This window comes from Oryctolagus cuniculus, chromosome 4, assembly GCF_964237555.1.
Source record: "Oryctolagus cuniculus chromosome 4, mOryCun1.1, whole genome shotgun sequence".
NCBI classification, from domain to species: Eukaryota; Metazoa; Chordata; class Mammalia; order Lagomorpha; family Leporidae; genus Oryctolagus; species Oryctolagus cuniculus.
The window spans coordinates 161,739,248-161,760,607 of NC_091435.1; the positions used below are offsets into that span (position 1 = coordinate 161,739,248).

Genomic DNA, 21,360 nt, shown 5'->3' on the forward strand with positions numbered 1-21,360 from the left:
AGTCCAAAAGCCAGTTATGCAAAACATTATGGAATGCAACTGGGATAGCACTATTAATAGTCCTCAGAGTTGAATCCCACAGTAAGGGTAAGAAGGAAAGGTAGAGCTGAAATAGCATGCACAGCATTGAAGAAAAATGATCTCCAAGAGCTCCCACTGGAATCACTTTGGGAGATAAGGTCATAAACATTAGAGAGGTAAAAATAATAAGGTCTCAAGCAACAGGGAAACAAAGGAGTATTAATCATTTAAATTATTCATATAAGGAGCACTCATAAGTTGAGATCCACTTGAATAAAACAATTTCAGATTTTAAAGAGTTTGAAATATACTTACGGGTCAATTGAAATTTTAATACAGGTCATATTCTTATCCCTCTGTTTATTGTCAGCAGCATTAACTACAAAAATAAATGACTTAATTTGTAATTAAATAAATGCACACAACTGCATTGCATCATTGTTTTAAACATTTACATATAACAGTAAATAAAAATAATTACTTGTAACTGGAATATAGTCTTATTTTCCAAATAATATTCCTGAATTTTATATCACATTTAATTACTGTTATGTTTTCTATCACAAAAAAGTAAAGTTTTAGTAGCATATAAAAACAAATAAAAGCAAAAACATCTGTACATTACAACCTTCTAACCCAAGTATAAGAGTAAAAAATTGGTTTAATTATATTTGATCTTGGTAACAAATATTTTGAGATTCTTCAATACACTAGTGATTTTTACAGGTTAGACTGAACTGAAATTAGCCATTTATTTTTTAACTACAAAGACAGTCTTTAACAACCTCAGGAATCAAAACTTTAAATCCTATGTACTATAGCCAATAATGAAAACATTTTTGCATTCATTAACCACTTCAAGAAAATCTGAATACTACAGTAGAAGTAATATGTTCCTGACAAACACTGTTTAATCAACCTTAAATCATCAAAAATCAATTTTACTCTCCATTTTTTTTGAAGAACCAGCAAGAAGCAGCTTAGAGAAACTTGGACAACCCCACTATACTCAATTAGGCATTCACACACCATTGCATTTTAATTCACTCATACTTTGGAAATTAATTCACTCATTTGAACAGGGGTTACTAAACACCTTTGGCTGCCCAACAGAAATACCCGATTTGTTGGTGAAAATCACCAATTTGCACGTTCTACCTCTAGCCACTGAATATACCAGCACACTCCCTACATATCTGGGATGCCAGAAAACTCAGATAACTACACACACAGGATTATAGATCAGTTATGGGATCAGAACTACAACACACTCATTTTACAGATAAACGAACTGAAGCACAAAGATATGCAACATAGAAATAGGAAAATGTTTCAGTTAATGATATAAATTTTCTAAACACATTCAGCATAAAGGCCAAAGATAAACCTTTAAAATTTATACTATAAGCCTGGCTTTATATACATAGGGAAATTTTAATACTAACAGAAAAAGATGCTTTAAACCCTAAGAAAACACTCACCCAAAATTTCATCAAAGATCTTATATAAACCTGGCACAAAGGTAACCTCTCTGCAATTCATTCCTACTTCTTCATCATACACCCACATTAACTGCAAAGAGAAAAAAATCCAGAAACATGTTTTACTCCATAAGCCCATTAACTTGGTAGGTATTAACTAAGTCAGTAGATATGTATATATTCTAGAACATACCACCATTAAAGTAAACGACAACTTGAACCTAACTTTTGAACAGTTCATATGGAACCATTTTACTCTAAACTTCTTTCTTCTGATAGTTTTTATCACTAGAAGGAAATGAAGACATTTCCATTTCTGTTAGATTTCTCTACCTACTTTACTTACGAACATACAGAGATGAAATTATGGATTTACAAAACATTTAGTCACATGATCTTATTAATATATTAAAAATTAGATACACACATATTCTAATTTCAGTCAATTTTAGCCAAAAATTACCTGTGTCAATGGCTCCACTGACCCAATGTATGTGTCAGGACGAAGGAGAATATGTTCAAGTTGTGTCTTCTTCTGATACACTCTCTCAACAGACAACTTCTTGGAAGTATCATTTTTGCTTGCAGTTTCTGACTCTTCTTTTTTTGCAGCATTGTTCTGATCAAAAAGAGTCTAAAATTAACCAAAAAATCAAATTTAAATAACCTAACAAAGAGTAAGCTAAAATGTGTATGGACACGTGATATGGGCTTTCTCTTTTAATGGCAAAACTATCTTTCAGACTCAGTGATTCTCCAGTCCTAAAGAACACAGGTCTATTTACTACCAGTCTAGTTCTACAGTTCTTACTGAGCCCAAAATGTGGGTATATAATCACCAGAATCACTACAGTAGCCTGCATATATTCAATCCAGAAGTATCAACATCTCCCAATTCTGTAAAATACCAAGGTTATTTTTGTGAACCTCAAAACTTTCTAAGGAATGTCAGGCATATAGAATCACAATGGTTCAAACTGGCAGGCTGCAGGGATGCCAAAAGCTTTCAGATGCAGATACTACGCCATTAAGCAAAACTACAGTAAGGGGTGGGCAAAAACAACCTACACAAAATATTAGCCTACCTAATAAACACTGATATAGCTGAAAATATCATACTTTACATAATCCTCGAATTTCGTACCTCTATAGATCATGCAAGTATCATGTCTAGGTCACAATTCTGAGGCAACCTATGATTTCAGTTTCTGTACCAGTTCCCAGGAAGTGTAAGTCAATGATCCCAACTCTTTCCTTCTGGAATTTCCTAATGCTGACAAATATGACATCCCACTATATTACAGTGGCTTATTTTTCCCAGAGAATAATTCAAACAGTAATAACTGAGATTATCCTTTAGAGACCCTTGAACATTAGTAGAAAAGAAATAAAAGACATGATACAAGATAGAATTTGAAGCCACTCCCAAAAGGACAAATACTATATGTTCTCCCTGATGTGTGAAAACTAACAGAGCACCTAAAAGGAAATCTGTAGAAGTGAAATTGACACTTTGAGAAGCAATGACTTGAACAGCACTGTCTTGACTGTCAGGGACAGTTTTTTCTCTCTTTTTCATACTATTTATTAAATTCTTTACTTAACATAATCATATGAGTTTAAAGTCAATTGAAAATAGACCTCAGTAAAAAATAAGAGTGAGGGAGGAGGAAGAGGGGTGGGAGTATAGATGGGAGGGCAGGCACAGTGGGAAGAACCACTATGTTCCTATAGTTGTAATTATGAAGTTTATGAAGTTTGTAACTGTAAAACTATATAGTTCTGCAGACATTCCTATGAACTTACTTCTAAGGGTACAGTTTATAAACTTGTCATGGGACCCCAAATCCCATTAAGCTGGGGGATAAAAATGCCATCTTAAGTGTTTAAGTGATCATACTAACTGTTAAATTGATCATATAGATAGGATTAAGTGTTAAAGGAATCATATAAATAAGATCAAATGTCTGGTAATAATAATAGAATTAAAAAGCAGAGAATGTTCCAACATGGGAAACAGTTCACACAGCAGACTCATAGAATGACAATCACTTTAAATAGCACTCTGACCTCAGAATCAGCCATTAAGGCATTCAGATCTGGCGGAAAAGCCCGTAAGAGCAATTTGGGCATGGAAAGCCAAGCCACTGTGGCAAAAAAAAAAAAAAAATAATAATAATAATCCTACATGAAGGATCTCTTTGAGAGAGACACTGGTGGAAAGTGGCCAAAAAATGATGTACTTTTCTCTGAAGAGAGAACTTCCACTTTGCTTATGGCCTTGTCTAAATACTGAAGGAGTTTGTGGATTCAAAAGGCTTCCACAACCTAGGCAGCTCATGTCAAGAACCTCGGGTGATCACAGATGTCATACATAAGAGTTAATTATTAAACTATCAATAGGAGTCACTGTCCACTTTCTTCCTAAGCAGAACTTCTGTCCTCAGTGAGTTGTATTATGAGAATTAACTGTAAAACTTGCTCTCAAACAGTTATGTGGGGAGGGGGTGCAAATTGTTGAAATCTTTACTTAGTATGGAATTGGTCTTCTGTGCATAAACTTACTTGAAAATGAACCTTAATGGAGAACGAAACTGGGAATGAGAGTGGTAAGGCTGGTGTGGTGGGAAGAATCACTATCTTCCTAAAGTTGAACTTACGAAATGTGTACTCACTAAATAAAAGTTTTCTTTGGGGAAAAAAAATCATATTATTCCCCATAAATATATACAATTATTATTTGTCAATTAAAATCCCTTAAAAAGAAGATCAAATTTGTGTACTTAATCAGTATACAACTCTGATTCAGTTTCTAAGTATATATTAATGTTATTTTAAATGTCATTGTATATTAGAATATCAAGATATGTGACCTCTGGGTAGTCTAAACCAAAATAAGAATTTGAACATATAAATTCTGAAGAAATCCAAACAATTATAATTTCAAAATATCCTTAGTTTTACAGACATTAAAGATGTTTTAAAATTAATATTAGAAATAACTAATTGTCTGGGGCCAGTGCTGTGGTGCAGCAGGTTAATGCTCTGGCCTGAAGCGCTGGCATCCCATATGGGTGCTGGTTCTAGTCCCAGTTGCTCCACTTCTGATCCAGCTCTTTGCTGTGGCCTGGGAGAGCAGAAGATGGCCCAAGTTCTTGGGCCCCTGCACCCACATGGGAGACCCAGAGGAAGCTCCTGGCTCCTGATCAGCACAACTCCAGCTATTGCGGCCAATTGGGGAGTGAACCATCGGATGGAAGACCTCTCTCTCTCCCTGCCTCTCCTCTCTCTGTGTAACTCTGACTTTCAAAATAATTAAATAAATCTTTAAAAATAAAACTTATTGTGTTAGATTTTAAACTATGTTCTTATACAATCATTTATTAAGTTTATAATACTTAATGCTGTAATAATACTATAATAATAATACTATAATACAACTAGGAGCCAGTCAAAAATAACTTTGGGAAAAAGAAAATAACTGTTTCATAAGGCTTTTATACTCTATTTCTGCCAAGAGTTAGATAATGAACAAGTCTTCCAGAAATAATGAATAGTATTTTTAAACACCAGTCTCCAAATTTCTAATAAATTGCTTTTAAGAAATATTTATAGGAAAAATCATAATAAAAACATAACTGATTTAAAAATGGATCCTCAGAATAGTTAGAACACAAACTCCAATGACTAAAGTCACTCTTTAAGAAAACTGCTGGGGCCGGTGCGGTGGCGCAGCCGGTTAAATCCCCAGCCTGCATTGCCAACATCCCTTATGGGATCAGTTCGGGTCCTGGCTGCTCCACTTCCGATCCAACTCTCTGCTATGGCCTGGGAAAGCAGTGGAAGATGGCCCAAATCCTTGGGCCCCTGCATCTGCATGGGAGACCTGGAAGAAACTCCTGGTTCCTGGCTTCAGATCAGCTCAGCTCTGACTGTTGTGGTCATCTGGGGAGTGATTCAGCAGATGTATGACACCTCTCTCTCTCTCCCTCCCTCCCAACCTCCCTCCCTCCCTTTCTCCCTCTACCTCTCTCTGTAACTCTGTCTTTCAAATAAATAAATCTTAAAAAAAAAAAAAAAGAAAATTGCTTAAAAATGACAGATTATAGAATCAATGGTGACTATCTACCATTAAGTTATTGACATAAAGGTTGGAAACATAATGGTCATAAAAGCTTTACACTAAAACTCATAAGTAATAGCTTTCTTAGCCAAGGCTCCTCCAAAACAAATCATATCACAAAGAAAATATTTTCTAAATTAGATTGTCCAGAATAGCCTCCTTCCCATACAGACAAGGATGAAACAATATACAAACCAATTACAGGCACTTATGTGCTTGCCACGTGCTAGGTGAGCACAAAACCACATCAAAGCCCATGATCCAACTTCCCAGATGACCAAGGCATGACTGAAAGGAAACCCCCCAACTTCCAATATTTCCCTGGGGAAGGAAAGAAGTTGAGTGTACCTCCAAATGAAAAGGTGAGAGGAGTGTTAACCTACAGATTGCATGCTATCCTACTTAAATCTAAACACTGAGAAAGGGTGCCAGACTGGAGGCCGTTGAGAACAAAGGCAATCAATACAGTGTGGTCAAATGCCAGATTCTGCAATAGCAGATGTAAACACCGGGTGGAGCTCCAATATCACCACTTGCACCAGCATGAGCCAGAGGCTGTATTATAGCAGAAATACTCTCAGGGAATGCTCCTGATCTATGTAGACACAAACAAACCTATTCAATTAAGAGGTTACCTGTACAAGCCCAAAGAGGACACTTACTTAGAAAGTTGGCATGATCTCCAGATTTTCTAGCTAGAACCACAAGATGGAGTAAGTTCTCCCAGGATGCAATCAGACCGAAAAGACTGCAGAGATATCTGGGCATTCAGATATCAAACTCCAAAAGAGAAAATAACAAAGCATGCAAAGAAACAGGGAATACAGTCTACGCAAAGGAACAAATTAAATCTTCAGAAACTGGCTCTAAAGGAAAGGAGATCTGTGGATTACTAAGTAAAGAATCCAAATAACTCTCATAAGGATACTCAGTGGATAAAATAAGCAGACAAATCAGTAAAACAATGCATCAACAAATGGAGACAATCAAAAACAGACTCAAACTATGAAGACCCAAACGCTATTTCTGAAACTGAAGAATACAATAACTGAACCGAAATTAGATTAGACTTAGAAGAGCTGACCAGGCAAAAGGGGTAGAGGGAAACAGCAAAATTGAAAATAGAACATTCAAAATTACCAAAGAAGATGAGTAAAACAAAAGAATAAGACAGCCAAAAGAATATACAGGATGCCATCAAAGTCTCAAAGAAGAAAGAGTAGTGATAAAGAACTTACTTGACAACACAGTGGCTAAAAACATAAGATTTGAAAAAAATGGAATAGAAATTCAAGCCACTCAAAGAATTCAAGTAAGGATAATCAAAGGAGACCTACATTGAGACACATTATAATCAAAGGGTCAAACGTCAAAGGAAACAAAAATCTTAAAAGTAGCAGAAAGAAAAGTGAATCATCACAAACAAGGAAATCCCACATGGGCACCTGTTCAAGTCCAGGCTGCTCCACTTCCGATCCAGCTCTTTGCTGTGGCCTGGGAGGGCAGTAGAAGATCAATCAAGTCATTACGCCTCTGTACCAGCTTGGGAGACCAAGAGGAAGCTCGTGTTCCTGGCTCTGGATCGGCTCAGCTCAGGCTGTTATAGCCAATTGAGGAGTGAACCAGTGGATAGAAGACCTCTGTCTCTCTTCCTCTGTCTCTCTGTAACTCTGACTTAAATAAATCTTAAGAAAAAGTGGAGGATTAAACAAGTCATTCTTCTTTAAAATTTATTTATTTGAGAGGCAGAGTTACATAGAGAGATTAAGAAACAGAAAGGCCTTCCATCCTCTGGTTCACTCCCCACATGGCCTTAAAGGCCAGGGCTGGGCAGATCATCTAGGCCATCCTCGACTGCTTCCCCAGGTCATAGCAGAGAGCTGAACTGGAAGAGGAGGAGCTGGGACATGAACCGGCATCCATATAGGATGCCAGAGTTGCAGGCAGAAGCTTTACCTGCTAAGCCACAGTGCCAGTCCCTCCAATAAGTCATTCTTATACAACCAATAGGTGAAAGAAGAAATCACACGAGGACACAGAAAATATCTGGAGACAAAGGAAAAGAAAACACATACATTTTTAATGTACTTTACATTAAAAATTAAGAAACACCTCAAATCAACTTTGCAACTCAAGGCATTAGAAACAGAACTAAACCTGAAATTAGCAAAAGAAAATAAAAAATAAGATAAATGAAATGAAAAACTAAAGAACAAGTCAATAAAACCAAGAGTTGATGTTTTTTATATCCACAAAACCGAAACACCCTTAACTAAGTAAGATGAAAAAAAAAGTGGCGAGACTCAAGTAACTAAAATCAGAAACAGAAAAGGAAACATCACAACTGATGTTACAAAAACAAAGGGATTATAAAAGAGTATTTCAAGAAGTTTGTGAGGCCAGGGCTATGGGGCCAGCGCTGTGGCGCAGCCGGTTAAAGCCCTGGCCTCAAGCGCCAGCATCCCATATGGGCACCGGTTCTAGTCCCGGCTGCTCCTCCTCCAATCCAGCTCTCTGCTACGGCCTGGGATAGCAGTGGAAGATGGCCCAGGTCCTTGGGCCCCTGCATGGGAGACTTGGAAGAAGCTCCTGGCTTCAGATCAGTGCAGCTCTGGCTGTTGCGGCTATCTAGGGAGTGAACCAGAGGATGCAAGGTCTCTCTCTGTCTCTACCTCTCTCTGTAACTCTTTCAAATAAAATAAATCTTTAAAAAAAAAAAGTTTGTGGAAAATGGAATTAAAAGATAAGTTTATTTTGGTGCAAAAAGTTTTTGAAATCCATGCAGTAGCACACTTAAAGGATTAAATGTAGGGTTTATACCTGAGATGTAAGAATGTTTTAACACATGAAAATCATTCATTATAATAACCACATTAACAAAATAAGGACAAAAATTATACCATAATCCAAAATTAACTCAACATAAATAAAGGATCTAAAAGTAGAACCTAAAACTATAAAACTCCTAAATGAAAACACAAGGGAAAAGCTTGTGTTGGAAATGACCATGGTATGACACTAAAAGCACAAGCAATATAAGTAAAAACAGGTGAACAGGACATCAAATTTCAAAGTTTGTGTGCAAAGGAAACAATCAAGTGAAGAGACTACCTGTTGAAAGGGAGAAAATATTTGGGAATCAAAGGATAATATCCAGATATGTATCTACAACTTCTAAAACTCAACAGAATAAACAATTTTAAAAATAGGATAAGGGTGGGGCCGGTGCCGTGGTGCACTAGGCTAATCCTCTGCCTGCAGCACCAGCATCCCATATGGGCACCGGTTCTAGTCCTAGTTGCTCCTCTTCCAGTCTTGCTCTCTGCTGTGGCCTGGGTAAGCACTGGAGAATGGCCCAGGTGCTTGGGCCCCTGTACCCGCATGGGAGACCAGGAGGAAGCACCTGGCTCCTGGCTTGGGATCGGTGCAACTCCGTCTGTTGTGGCCATTTGGGGAGTGAACCAATGGAAGGAAGACCTTTCTATCTGTCTCTCTGTCTGTAGTTCTACCTGTTAAATAAATAAATAAAAATCTAAAAAAAAAAAAAAAAATAGGCTAAGGGCTTGAATAGACAACTCCCAACTAAGATATACAAATGATCAGTAAGCATATGAAAAGATACAATAGTAAAAAAAAATGTAAATCAAACGCACAATGAGATATAATCTCATACCCATTAAAATGGCTAGGAGAAAGCAAGAAGTGGTGGCAAGAATACAGAGAAAGTGAAACTCTTACACATTGTTAATATAAAATGTTGCACCCATTATGAAAAGCAGTATGGAGATTCCTCAAAAAATTACATTCAAATGATCGAGTAATCCCATTTTACTGAGTATACATCCAAAGAATTCAAAGCAGGATCTTAGAGATTTCCATATCCATGTTTATCACAGTATTATTCACAATAGCCAAGAGGTAGACACAATCCAAATGTCCACCAGTGATCAATGTATAAAGCAAATATGGCACACAGATGCAATATCATATTATGCACCTTAGAAAAGGAAATCATGTAAGTGAGCTAAAAAAGGGACAAACCTCAAGAAGACTATGATAAGCAAAATGATCCAGTCACAAGGACAAATTCTGCACAATTCTCATATCAAGTACTTAAGGTAATCAAAATCACAGAAGTAGATAGTTACTACAGTCTGAGGGGAAAGAACAGGAAATTTGTGTCTAGTGTGAGTTTGTTTTACAAAATGAAGAAGTAAATATCTTTAACACTACTCAACTCTACACTTAAAAATGATAGTAAATTTGATTTTCTTACCACCACTTAGAAAAATGAGAACATCTGAAGTTTGCTTTCTCCAGTTATTACTTGGAATTTTCTCTATGAAGAATATATACTCTAAGTTTTGATGATGTATTTGGAATATTTTATGCCAAAATAGTTTTCCTGAGACAGACATTTGACACAAGTTACCACATCCATATCCGAGTGACTGGTCTCAGTCCTGCCTCCATTTTGATTCCAGTTTCCCACAAATGAAGACCCTGACAGGAAGCTCAAGCACTTAGTTATTCTCTGACTCCCCATACCACCTTTGATTGAGTTCTGAGCCCCTGGCTTTGGCCTCGCCCAACCCTGGCTGCCGGAGACATTTGAGGAGTAAATGTGAACAGAAAGTCGCTCACTTGCTCTGCCTTTCAAATAAAATTTTAAAAAATTTTCCTGGAGCCGGCACTGTGGTGTAACAGGTTAATTCTCCACCTGCCACGACATCAGCATCCCATGTGGGGGCTGGTTTGAGACCCGGCTGCTCCAGCCCCTTGCTAATGAGCCTGGGAAAGCAGCAGAAAATGACCCAAGTGCTCGGGTTCCTGCACCTATGTGAGGGACCCAGAACCAGCTCTAGGCTCCTGGCTTTAGCCTGGCCCAGTTCCAGCCGTTGCTGTCATTTGGGGAGTTAATCCAGTGGATCGAAGACCTCTGTCTCTCCTCTGTAACTCTGCCTTACAAATAAATTAAAAAAAAAAAAAAAAAAAAAAAAAGCTTTAAAGGTTTTCCTACACATCATATGACAGAGTTAAGAGGACAAAAATAGGTGCCAACCTATTTAAAGTCATAAAACTGAGACAATCATTTGGCCTAGCCTTTAAGATATGAGTCAAAATGCCCACTGTCCCATATCAGAGTGTCTGGGTTCGATTCCCTATTCTGGCTTCCCATCAATGCAGACTCCTGGAGGCCATAGCTCAAGTGGTTTAGGTCCTGCCACTCACATGGACGACCTGAATTGAGTTCCCAGTTCCTGGCTCCTCCCTTGGCCCAATATCAGCTGCTGTGGGCATTTTAGCAGAGAACCAGATGATGTGAGTGCTCTCACATGCTCTCTTTGCTTCTCAAATTTTTTAAGAATTTAATGAAAAAAGACACATTATCTATAAAACACTGTAGTAGCTGTTTTGAGTCATGTATAGATATTTCAAATCAATTCTCAATTATGATCTTACAATAATTTCTAAGACTTGATACAGACTCTAAATCTGAATTTTTCATTGAATAAATTTTACTACCATACTGGAAAATATTTTTCAATTACAATCTTCTATTCTGTGGCAGATAATCAAGCATTTTTAAGTTGTTTAGCTTCTTAAAACTCAATGAACAAAGTTACAAAAGAATAAATATAAAATATGATCTCACTTATCAGAAGTTACATATATGTAAATATAGAAAAAAATTAAATATGCCCAATGAAGTATCAATAAAATTACCTCTAAGGGGGCTGGTGCTGTGGTGTGGTGGGTAAAGCTGCCGCTTGCAGTGTCAGCAACCCTTATGGGTGCCCTATTTCCAATCCAGTTCCAATCTCTAGCTGTGGCCTGGGAAAGCAGTAGAAGATGGCCCAACTCCTTGGGCTCCTGCACCCATGTGAGAGACCTGGAGGAAGCTCCTGGCTCCTGACTTTGGATGGGCACAGCTCTGGCAGTTGCAGCCATCTGGGGAGTGAACCAGTGGATGGAAGACCTCTCTCTCTCTCTCTCTCTCTCTCTCCCTCCCTCCTTCCGTATGCCTCTCTGTAACTCCGTCTTTCAAATAAATATTTTTAAAAATTACCTCTAAGAAGCATAAACACATTTTTTTTAATCTTTTATTTGAGATGCAGAGAGAGACAGCAAAGGGAAAGAGTTCTCATCAGTTGGTGTACTTGACAGATACTCATAATGGCTCAGGTTGAGCCAGGAATTAGAAATGCAACTCAGATTTCCGAGTGAGTGGCAGGAGCCCACCTACTTGAGTCACCACCACTGCCTCACACAGTTTGCATTAGCAGGAAGCTAGAGTCTGGAGCCTGAGCTATGTGTCAACCCCAGGCATTCATTCTATTTGGGTCTTTGGCATCTTAGCTGGCGTCTTAACCGGGAGGCCAAATGCCTGCCCCTTGGTTTCTTTTTTGATACGCACTTTCCAACTTTCTATAACTACTACATAAAGCAAAAGAAAATGGAATTAAAAAAACTTATTAACCCACCTACATGAAAACATAATTAAGCTAGAGTAGAACTGAATGGCTTTTTTTTTCCTGGAGGCATCTTTCATACCTACTAATTATTTCTGCAGCCCCAGCTCTCTCACTGGAGTCTAGATGTAAAAGGTAACTAAAACCAAAAAGATCAAGTAAGACTGAAGTCTTGAAGGGTAAAAAGTAGAAATTAACATTGCAGTCAGATTTGTCTTTCACATTCCCATTCTCAAGTGCTAGTTTGCACTGTTCACTGGCTCAACAGCAACAAACAGGAACCCCTCCCCTGAGATGGCTATCAATTTTTCTTAACAGAAAAGTTAAAGTTTCAGCTCCTACCTCCTATTTATTAGCAAGAAGTTGAACCTTCAGTCACGTCAAAGATACCAACAATCAACATCTAGGACTAAGAGGAGAGAGAGCTACTTTCCCCAGTTAATGGGATGGTTTTATCACCAGAACAGGTATGAATACAAATACCCTTGGTTTTAGAAAAATGAAGCTAAGTGTGAAATCTGTTTTATACCTTCTCCCCAGCTGTTATCTCTATCTCTGAAGTCATTCTGAAGTCATTTCAGTTTTAACACTGTTGCTGACTATCCTCAGAAAACAGAGCAGGAAAAGCAAACACATACCAAATGTTTGTAAAAGCACTCTCAGGGGTGAACATTGTGGTAAAGTGGGGTAAAGCCAATGCCTACAATGCTGGCATCCCATGTAGCCATGGGTTCATGTCCCAACTACAACTACTCCACTATCCAATCCAGCTCCCTGTTAATTAATGGCCTGGGAAAAACATCCGAAGATGGTCCAAGCATTTGGGCCCCTGCCACTCACATGGGAGACCTGGAAGAAGCTCTTGATTTTGGCCTGGCCCAGGCATGGCTATGACAGCCATCTGGAGAGTGAACCAGTGGATGAAAGATCACTTTTTGTGTCTTCCCCTCTCTCTGTAACCGAGTTTCAAATAAATAAATAAATCTAAATAAATAAAAGCACTCTCGAATTCTACAGATATAAAAGAAAGTGATGTATACTTGATACATCTAGGCTAAAAGAATTATGCTAATTTTAGGCACTGAAAAGAAAAGGTCTTTTTTTATTTTATTTTTCAAGAGGTATAGACACAGAGAGCTTCCATCAGCTGGTTCACTCCCCGAATGCCCAAAACTGGCTGAGACTGAGTCAGGCTGAAGCTGGAAACCAGGAACTTAACCGAGGTCTCCCTCATCAGTGACAGGAACCCAACTACTTAAGCCATCACCGACAGCCTCCCATGGTGTGCACTGGCTGGAATCAGGAACCAATACAGGATGTGGTAGCCAACCAGTATCTCAACTGTTAGGTAGGAGTCTTTTTGATTTAATCTTTTCTTATTCTTACATTATAATCAGCTATTATGTACTCTAATAATTGCATTCAGTATTCCACAAGTAAAAATTAACATACCTTTAAAATAATGAATTAGTAGCATGTGTGTGGCTCAGTGGGTTAACCAACTACCTGTAACACTGGCATCCCATATGGGCTCCTGTTCCTATCCTGGCTGCTCCTCTTTCAATCCAGCTCCCTAATGTGCCTGGGAAAGCTACAGAAAACGGCCCAAGTATTTGGGCTCCTGCCACCCATGTATGTAGGAGACCCAAGTGGAGTTCTAGGCTCCTGGTTTCACCCTGGCCCAACCCTAACTGTTGTGGCCATTTAGGGAGTGAACCAGTAGATGGAAGATCTGTTTCTCCCTCACTGTTGCTCTGCCTTTCAAATAAATCTTAAATAATGAATTACCAAGAGCATTCTGAGTAAATTCACATTTAATCACAATTAAAAACTTAGGATTCAAGTTTATTTGTAATTGTATTCATTGCCTTATTTTGTTTATAAGGACAAATTACCGAACTATTTATAGTAATACATTATTCCAGCATCTAATTTCACTAAGAAATCAAGGCAACTTTTTATTCCCATGTAAAACTAAAAACGATCAATATGTAAAATAACCATATTTTACAAACATCCTACACATAGTCTGAGAGTTGTTTTCACCCTATTCTTTCTGATTACACACAATTCCATAATTAACTTTTTTTAAAGCTTAAGGGCTGGCTGCCAAATCAAAGATTTTATTGATTTATTCGAAAGGTAGAGTTACAGACAATGAGAGGGAGAGAGAGAGAGAAAGTCTTCTGTCCGTTGTGCCGATCCGAAGCCAGAAGCCAGGAGCTTCTTCCCGGTCTCCCATGTGGGCGCAGGGGCCCAAGGACTTGGGCCATCCTCCACTTCCCAGGCAACAGCAGAGGGCTTGATCAGAAGTGGAGCAGCTGGGACTAGAACCAGTACCCATATGGGATGCTGGCGCTGCAGGTGGAGGATTAACCTACTGCACCACAGCGCCGGCCCCATTAAGTCATTTTTTAAAGTTATAATGAAAATATAAAACATACAAAATCACTTATAACACTACTGAAATTGCTAACTCCTAATAAAAGAAATAGATTGAATACCTACCCTTGACTTGATCTTTATCAACATTTCTCAACTACCAGAAAGAACAAAACACAATAATAAAACATCCTGTGTTTCAGAATGAGTAAAAACCCAAGATAATTCTGTAAAAACAAAATAAACAGATTCTTCCATGCGGAGTTGTCACCTGAGATATAGCAACTGGGGACGATCACCCCTAGTTCCTGTTTTGCTGTGGGAGAATGAACAACAGCCACTGGGGGAAAGTAGATAGTCTGTCAGGTGGTACTAAATATGGACTGAACCACTTTCACATAATCACAGAATCTGCACCATGACCAAGCCAGCAAGTGGCATGGGGCTGGCAGAACAGCAGCAAGTCCCTTTACCTTCTTTCCATATAGCCCCTTCAGACTTAACATTAACCTCATGTAATATCTCCTTGCTTTTCTTCCTCAAGGCTGCCACTCTTTGAAGTTTGTTTTAATCACATTTCACTGATACAAAAATGCAGAGGGGCCATTTTATCTACCCACCATTAATGAAACAAAAAGCAACAATTTGTCTACCATTTGTGCTCCCCAAGAAATACCCTCTAAAAAAGAGATAATTTAAAGAGGCAGAAGATGAGGAATCCCAAAAATAAGAAATACTTAAATTTCTGCTATGAAGATCTGAAAAAAATGTTTTCTCTAAGATAAAAGCAAAAATACAGTACTGGATTAAAAAAAAAAAAACTTTTTGTGTGTACTCCTCTCTGAGAGCCAAGTATGGAAATTAAAAGGATAAGCTCAATCCTTCTGTGGAGGGCCATAATGTAGATTCTCTCATTATGATTCTTTCTGTAGAGAAGAAATAACAGATCTGTAGAACTTAAGTCTTTCTCCAAAGCTAGTGTTTGCAGGAGCTGAATTATAAAACCAAGTAATCTCTCACTTTTCAGCCTATAAAAACTACACTATAATAGATACATATACCCTTAAAAGGAAATACAAATAATAATGCCTTTACTTCTTGTATAAAAGGTTAATAAGAGACAGGTATATTTCAGAAATCTCTTTTAAAAAAAAAGATTTATACATAGAGAGGAGGAGAGGCAGAGGGAAAGACAGAGGTCTTCCATCTGCTGGTTCATTCCTCTATTGGCCGCAATGCCCGCAGCTGCAACAATCCAAAGCCAGGACCCAGGAGTTTTTCCAGGTCTCCCACAGCGGTGCAGGAGCTTGGGCCATCTTCTACTGCTTTCCCAGGCCACAGCAGAGAGCTGGATTGGAAGTAGAGTAGCCAGGACTTGAACCAGCGCCCATATGGGTTGCTGGCACCGCAGGCGGCAACTTTACCTGCTACACCACAGTGCTGGCCCCTCTCAGAAGTCTCTTAAAATCTGTCACATCAGGGTGCTTTGTGTTTGAATGTTTTTAAGATGGGCAGCTGCATAAATGATGGTTAAGAACATAAACTGATTTAAATCCCACCTTTGCCTTAAGCAGGTGGTTATACACAATTTGTTGACTATTCTCTAAAACCCCTAGAATTACACCCATTCTTAAAACTGGATCCTTTGGTGTCGAGATTTTTAAAAATAGAAAGTCTAAAGGCAACTGTTGCCACCATCTAAGTATCTAATAGATTTGAACACACAGAAAACTTAGCACTGTTTAGGAAAAGTATTTCAAAGTACTATTATGTTTTGAAAATATATCTAAAGAACATTGCTAGTAACCACCTGTTACTGACAGAAAAATTTCTGGAAGTCAATAAGCCAATAATTCAACTTGTTAACAGGTTGAATTATGTATCCAGATCTTTGGTAAACACAATAAAGGCCATCAACAGGGTCTAACTTCGGAAGTTTATATTTTTAAGATAAAACTGACATGCAAGAAAGTTACAAAGACAGACTTACGATTTCTAAGAACAACAAAGTTTAAAGAGGAAAAAAAGATGACAGGATGACTATAAACTAGAAAATAAGTTTGGTGAGACCGAGCTAGTCTTGAAGAATAAAGATTCAGACTGCTAAAAATGGAGAAGGGCATTCCTGATGAAAAGTAAGCAAGCAAAAGTAACCCAAAAAAGGCATAATTTATATAGGAGACAGTGAAGAGATTAACTTTGGGTAACTCGGGAAATAAATTTCAATGGAGAGGGCACATAATTTATGAAAATCTGCCTGAGGAATTTAGAATTTCAATAATGAGTACTTAGAGTGCTGTTCTATAAATCTTGAAGTATTTAGTCATGTTTGACTCACAGTCAAAAAGGCATATGCCATATATTTCAATGAATTTTAAAAAACAAAAATGTTAACTTTTAAAAAGAGACTTAATTTTTGATAACAAATATTAAGACAGTTAAAGATGAAGTGATGTTGGGGCCAGCGTTGCAGCGTAGAGGGTAAAGCCGCCGCCTGCAGTGCTGGCATAGCATATGGGCGCCGGTTCTAGCCCCAGCTGCTCAACTCCCAATCCAGCTCTCTGCTATGGCCTGGGAGAGCAGTAGATGGCCCAAGTGCTTGACCCTTGCACCCACGTGGGAGACCCAGAAGAAGCTCCTGGCTCCAGGCTTCTGATCGGCGCAGCTCTGGCCATTGCGGCCAATTGTGGAGTGAACCAGTGGATGGAGAACCTCTCTCTCTTCCTCTCCTTCTCTGTGTAACTCTGACTTTCAAATAAATAAAAAAATCTTTTTAAAAAAATGAAGTGATGTAATTTTAGGATTTGCTTTTCTTTAAAATAGTGAGAAGGGGAAAAGTAGGTAACCTTAAGTTGACAATTATTGAGGTTTAATGTTAGAAGAGGGCTCATTATATTTTGGCTACCACTTTTTAGATACTTACTTAACATTTTCCATTTTTTAAACCAAGTTAGAGTGTTACTAAAAAACATGATGAATAATGACTATATTCTAATATTTTTATAGATTTGCTACAATCGCCTAAACATGATAAAAAAAAAAGAGTAATAGAATGAAACAAACTATTATGGTCTGCTAATCAAAGCTTTCAAACTAAGAATTAATTCAAGAAACTCCACTGGCTTCAGAGAAACCTTTATACCTGTAGTCTATTTGAACTCAAAATCCTTACACCACACTTAAAGTATTTATCACCTTTTATTACAAAAATACTGATTTAGATACTGCAAATCCCAAACAGATCAAATGAGTTACTAAAAAGAAAAATTAATGCCAATCTTAAACCTCTTTGCTCTATGGTTCCAGGTAGTGAAAAAGTAAACTTTGTGCAATGACAATGTTTAACACATGCTGGTACACAGCCCAACGGAAGTTAACAACCAGCAACACATGGCATTCAACCCACTCCCATCCACCCAGAATATATAGGACTATTCCATTTTTATTTCTGTCATCCACAAGCAGGTGGCAACCTAACACCAGCTTCAATAAAGCAAAGTTACCCCTCTTGCAAAACAGATGATTACTGCAATAAACCCTGAACTCTTGGAAGGGAAAAATTTTTTCACTGCAGCTAAGAGCGATTTTTGTAAAAGCAACTGTGATGTATCATTTCAGAGTGTGCAATTCTTGAATTTTGCCAATTATAACATTTATTAAGCCTGGCCCTGTGCTACCTTATCTAATTTCTCATTGTAACCTTATTGGATGAAGAAAGAAGCTTAAAAAGGTTAGGTTCCTTGCCAAAAATCCCACCAACAGGACACGTTGGACATATGATCTGAACCTATATTAATCAGAGCCCATAGCTATTTCATTATATTGCCTCCTAAAGAATTAAGCCAATCTGTGGTCACCAAAGTATATTATGGACATTAAGATGCTCATGTAAACTAAAATTTAAAGTAAGCATCAAATCTTAACGAAAACTTACAAAGGTGATTTCCTAAGTAAACTTCCTATTCAATAACATATACCCTCAAATAAATCATATTTCTCCATTTTACTGTATACCCCATGTCAGTTTTACAGCAAAAAAAAAAAGGTCAATTTTAGTTTCAAATGGCTTTCCTAATGTTGACTGAGACTATTCATGTTTTGCTAAATTTCTTCTGTAAATGAAAGTTTCCTATTGAGCTTGAAAGAAAAAGCAGTCATGTAATTATTTACAAAGTTAAGAGTTAAAATTAAAATATTGCTATCATGTTAAAACAAATTCAACCTTGCAGCAAAATGTTTATCATTATAAATCAAAGGGTCCTCAGAGAAGGCATGGATCAGGCCTCAACACTTTTCCAAATAGTCAAGGAAAGTTCAGGATACCATCTGGCTAACTAACTCCATTGCACATCTCATTTTAGTAAGGGGTTAAGGACCACCAATTTCAGAAAAGCTCTCTTCTGCAGATACCACCACCACCACCCCTTCCCCCAGGTTCACATGGACCACAACTTACTGACATTTTCTCTTCTGGCTTTAGTCAGTTCATACTTTCACACGACAGTCTTGAAGTAATATAAAAAATTCAGAAACATTCAACCATAGAGCCTGGCAACTTATTTCGCGAAGTACACCGGGACACACTTAAATGATGAAAATGTTTTTCTGCCACTAACAACCCTGTTTACAAGGGACAATTCACCCTAGACTCACCCAAAGACAAAAGGAAAATGAATGTAGTAATCCAAATGCCAACAGAAGTTCACTTGGGGTGTTTAAAAGGCCGGGGAGGTAACTCCATTGAAAGCCCTGAGTAGCAGTCAGGCAGCTTCGCTGCAAGTGTTGTGTGTGTAGGAAGTGACCCTGGTCTGAACTCCACGCTGAGCGCGTGAAACGCCAGCGAATTATCGATCTGCCGTGGGAATCCGGCCTCTCCAGTTCTTCCACTCGCCGCAGGAACCGAGCGCCGAAATCCTTGACCTACAGCCCCACGCGCTCGGGTCTGGTCGCCTCGGCCCCCACCCGCTTCACCTGAACCGCTGACGTAGGTAAGCGCTTCTTTGAATAATCCCACCCTGACAGATGGACAGAGCACCGCACATTAACCGCTGCGATGCCGTGACCCGGAGCCCTCGCCATCCTTGAGATCGCCCAAACTCCAGTGCCGACTGCTCGAGACGTCCAACCCCATTCTCTGAGACTGGAGCGCCAGCGATGGTTTCCTTTGGCGCGCGCACACACACACACACCCCTCATTCTCCCCGATTTTCCTGCTCCACCTTTGGAGAAAGCGCCGACCCACCCACACAGGCACTATGGCTAGCCCCACTGCCCTAGGAGCTAGGAAGAGAGAGAGAGAGGAGGCGGGGGCTACACGTTGTGTGATGGTGGATCCCCCCACACCACCCCCCAAAGTTTCAAGTGCACGCCTCGTTCTGCAGCCTGAGCTTCCGGAGAGGTAAGAGAAGGAATGCAGGAAGAAAAGAAAAAAAAAAAAAAGGCGCGGGGGGCTCTGCAGACGGGATTGCCCCCCTTCCTCCCCTCCCCCCACGGATCGGCCCCGCAGATTCCACCCCCTCCCCCGCGACCACCACCACCCCCACCGCGGGCCGCGAACAAAGCGGCGGCCGGGACGCCCGCCCCCCCCCGGGGGGGCCCGCCACTCACCACCCAGGTCAGCGCCCCGCCGCCCGCGCCGGCTCCAGCGCCGCCGCCGCCGCCCGACTTGGCCATGGCGGGCGCCTCCCGCTCACAGGCCCCGAAGCCGCGGCCGCCGCTCCCGCCTCCCTGCGGGCCGCTGGGCCCCGCCGCTCCGCACCGACCGCTCCGCTCGCCGGGCTCCTAGCCGCGCCGGCCCCAGCGCCCCATCGCCGAGACCCGGAGCGGACGTGCGGCCGAGCCCGCCGAGGAGGCCGCGCCGCCAGCCGCCGTCAAACTCGAGGCGCGGCGGCCGCGTCGCTCGGGCCTAGCGCGGCGCCTGAGGAGGAGGCGGAGAGAAAGCGGGAAGCGGCCGGCCGCGGCGCTGCCTCTTCCGCGGGCCCCACAGCCAGCAGGGCCTAAGCCCGGAGGCTCGAGCTGCGCAAGGGCGCCCGGACGTGGCGGGGACGCAGGGGCGCCTTGTCCTCCTCGCTCTCCGCCAAGGCCACAGCTCCGGTCGCCGGAGTCCTCGGCGCGGTCGCCGCCACGGCCTCAAAGGCGGCGTCCGACAGCCGCGCTGCACTCTCGGCCTCTCCACACGCACACAGCGAGAGGGACAATAAACAGAGCCGTCGCCGCCACGGTCGCCTCCCTCTAGTCCGGCATAACACCGCACACACACATTCGCGCACCCGGGTGGGGAGGGCGGGCGGGCGCGGCGGCAGCCCCCGCTGTCCATCAACTCCCCGCCGTCCAATCGGAGCCTTGTCGCCACTACCTCTCGACCAATCCCAAAATTCCAAGCCCCCCGGAGGGGCGGGACCCCGAGGGGGAAACGTCATTGCGGGTAGCAACCGAAAGGCAGACTTGAGGTTTTTTTGTTTGTGTGTATGTGTGTGTATGTGTGTGTGTCTGCTGTGGGTTTCCATTTGAAGGGGCAGCAGGGGCTGCTGTCAGGGGTCATTTGAGGGCGGCCAAGGCAAAGGGGCGAAGTGGCCTCGAGGCGACGGTAATCCTCCGAGCGCGCTGTTTACTCCAACACCCGGCCCGGGCGCCCAGGCGTTTCTTTGCCAGGGGCCCGCTAGGGCTGGGGGTGGGGCAGAGGGTGGGGGTGGCAGGAGGAAGCCGGGGGGCGGGAGGGGGAGTGTCCCAGCGGGAAATTATTTTTAAAGAGCGGTTGTAAACCGCAAGCGAGACGTTGTAGGGCACTGGTGCAAGGAGGGCCCCGTGACCCCAGCCTCCCCAAGGCCTCACATGGACACTGCTGTAGAAAGACATGACTCAGACCACCTCCTCCCTCCCC

At 40.8% G+C, this 21,360-nt stretch overlaps 1 protein-coding gene across 2 annotated transcripts in view; it reads right to left on the bottom strand.

Annotated features, from left to right (window-relative positions):
- Positions 1–20,780, bottom strand: part of TOP2B (DNA topoisomerase II beta) — a 70,208-nt gene extending 49,428 nt beyond the window's left edge. Inside the window, exons 1-4 of one of the 2 annotated variants that reach the window (XM_051818505.2) lie at positions 20,088–20,780; positions 1,966–2,121; positions 1,503–1,593; positions 337–400 (exon numbers count right to left, since the gene is read on the bottom strand). In XM_051818505.2, coding sequence (XP_051674465.1) covers positions 337–400; positions 1,503–1,593; positions 1,966–2,121; positions 20,088–20,153 — 377 coding nt within the window. In that variant the 5' untranslated portion in view covers positions 20,154–20,780. Of the gene's footprint in view, positions 1–336; positions 401–1,502; positions 1,594–1,965; positions 2,137–20,087 lie in introns of both variants that reach the window. The other variant, XM_051818504.2, reaches the window with a different exon arrangement.
- Positions 20,781–21,360: the final 580 nt, after the last annotated feature.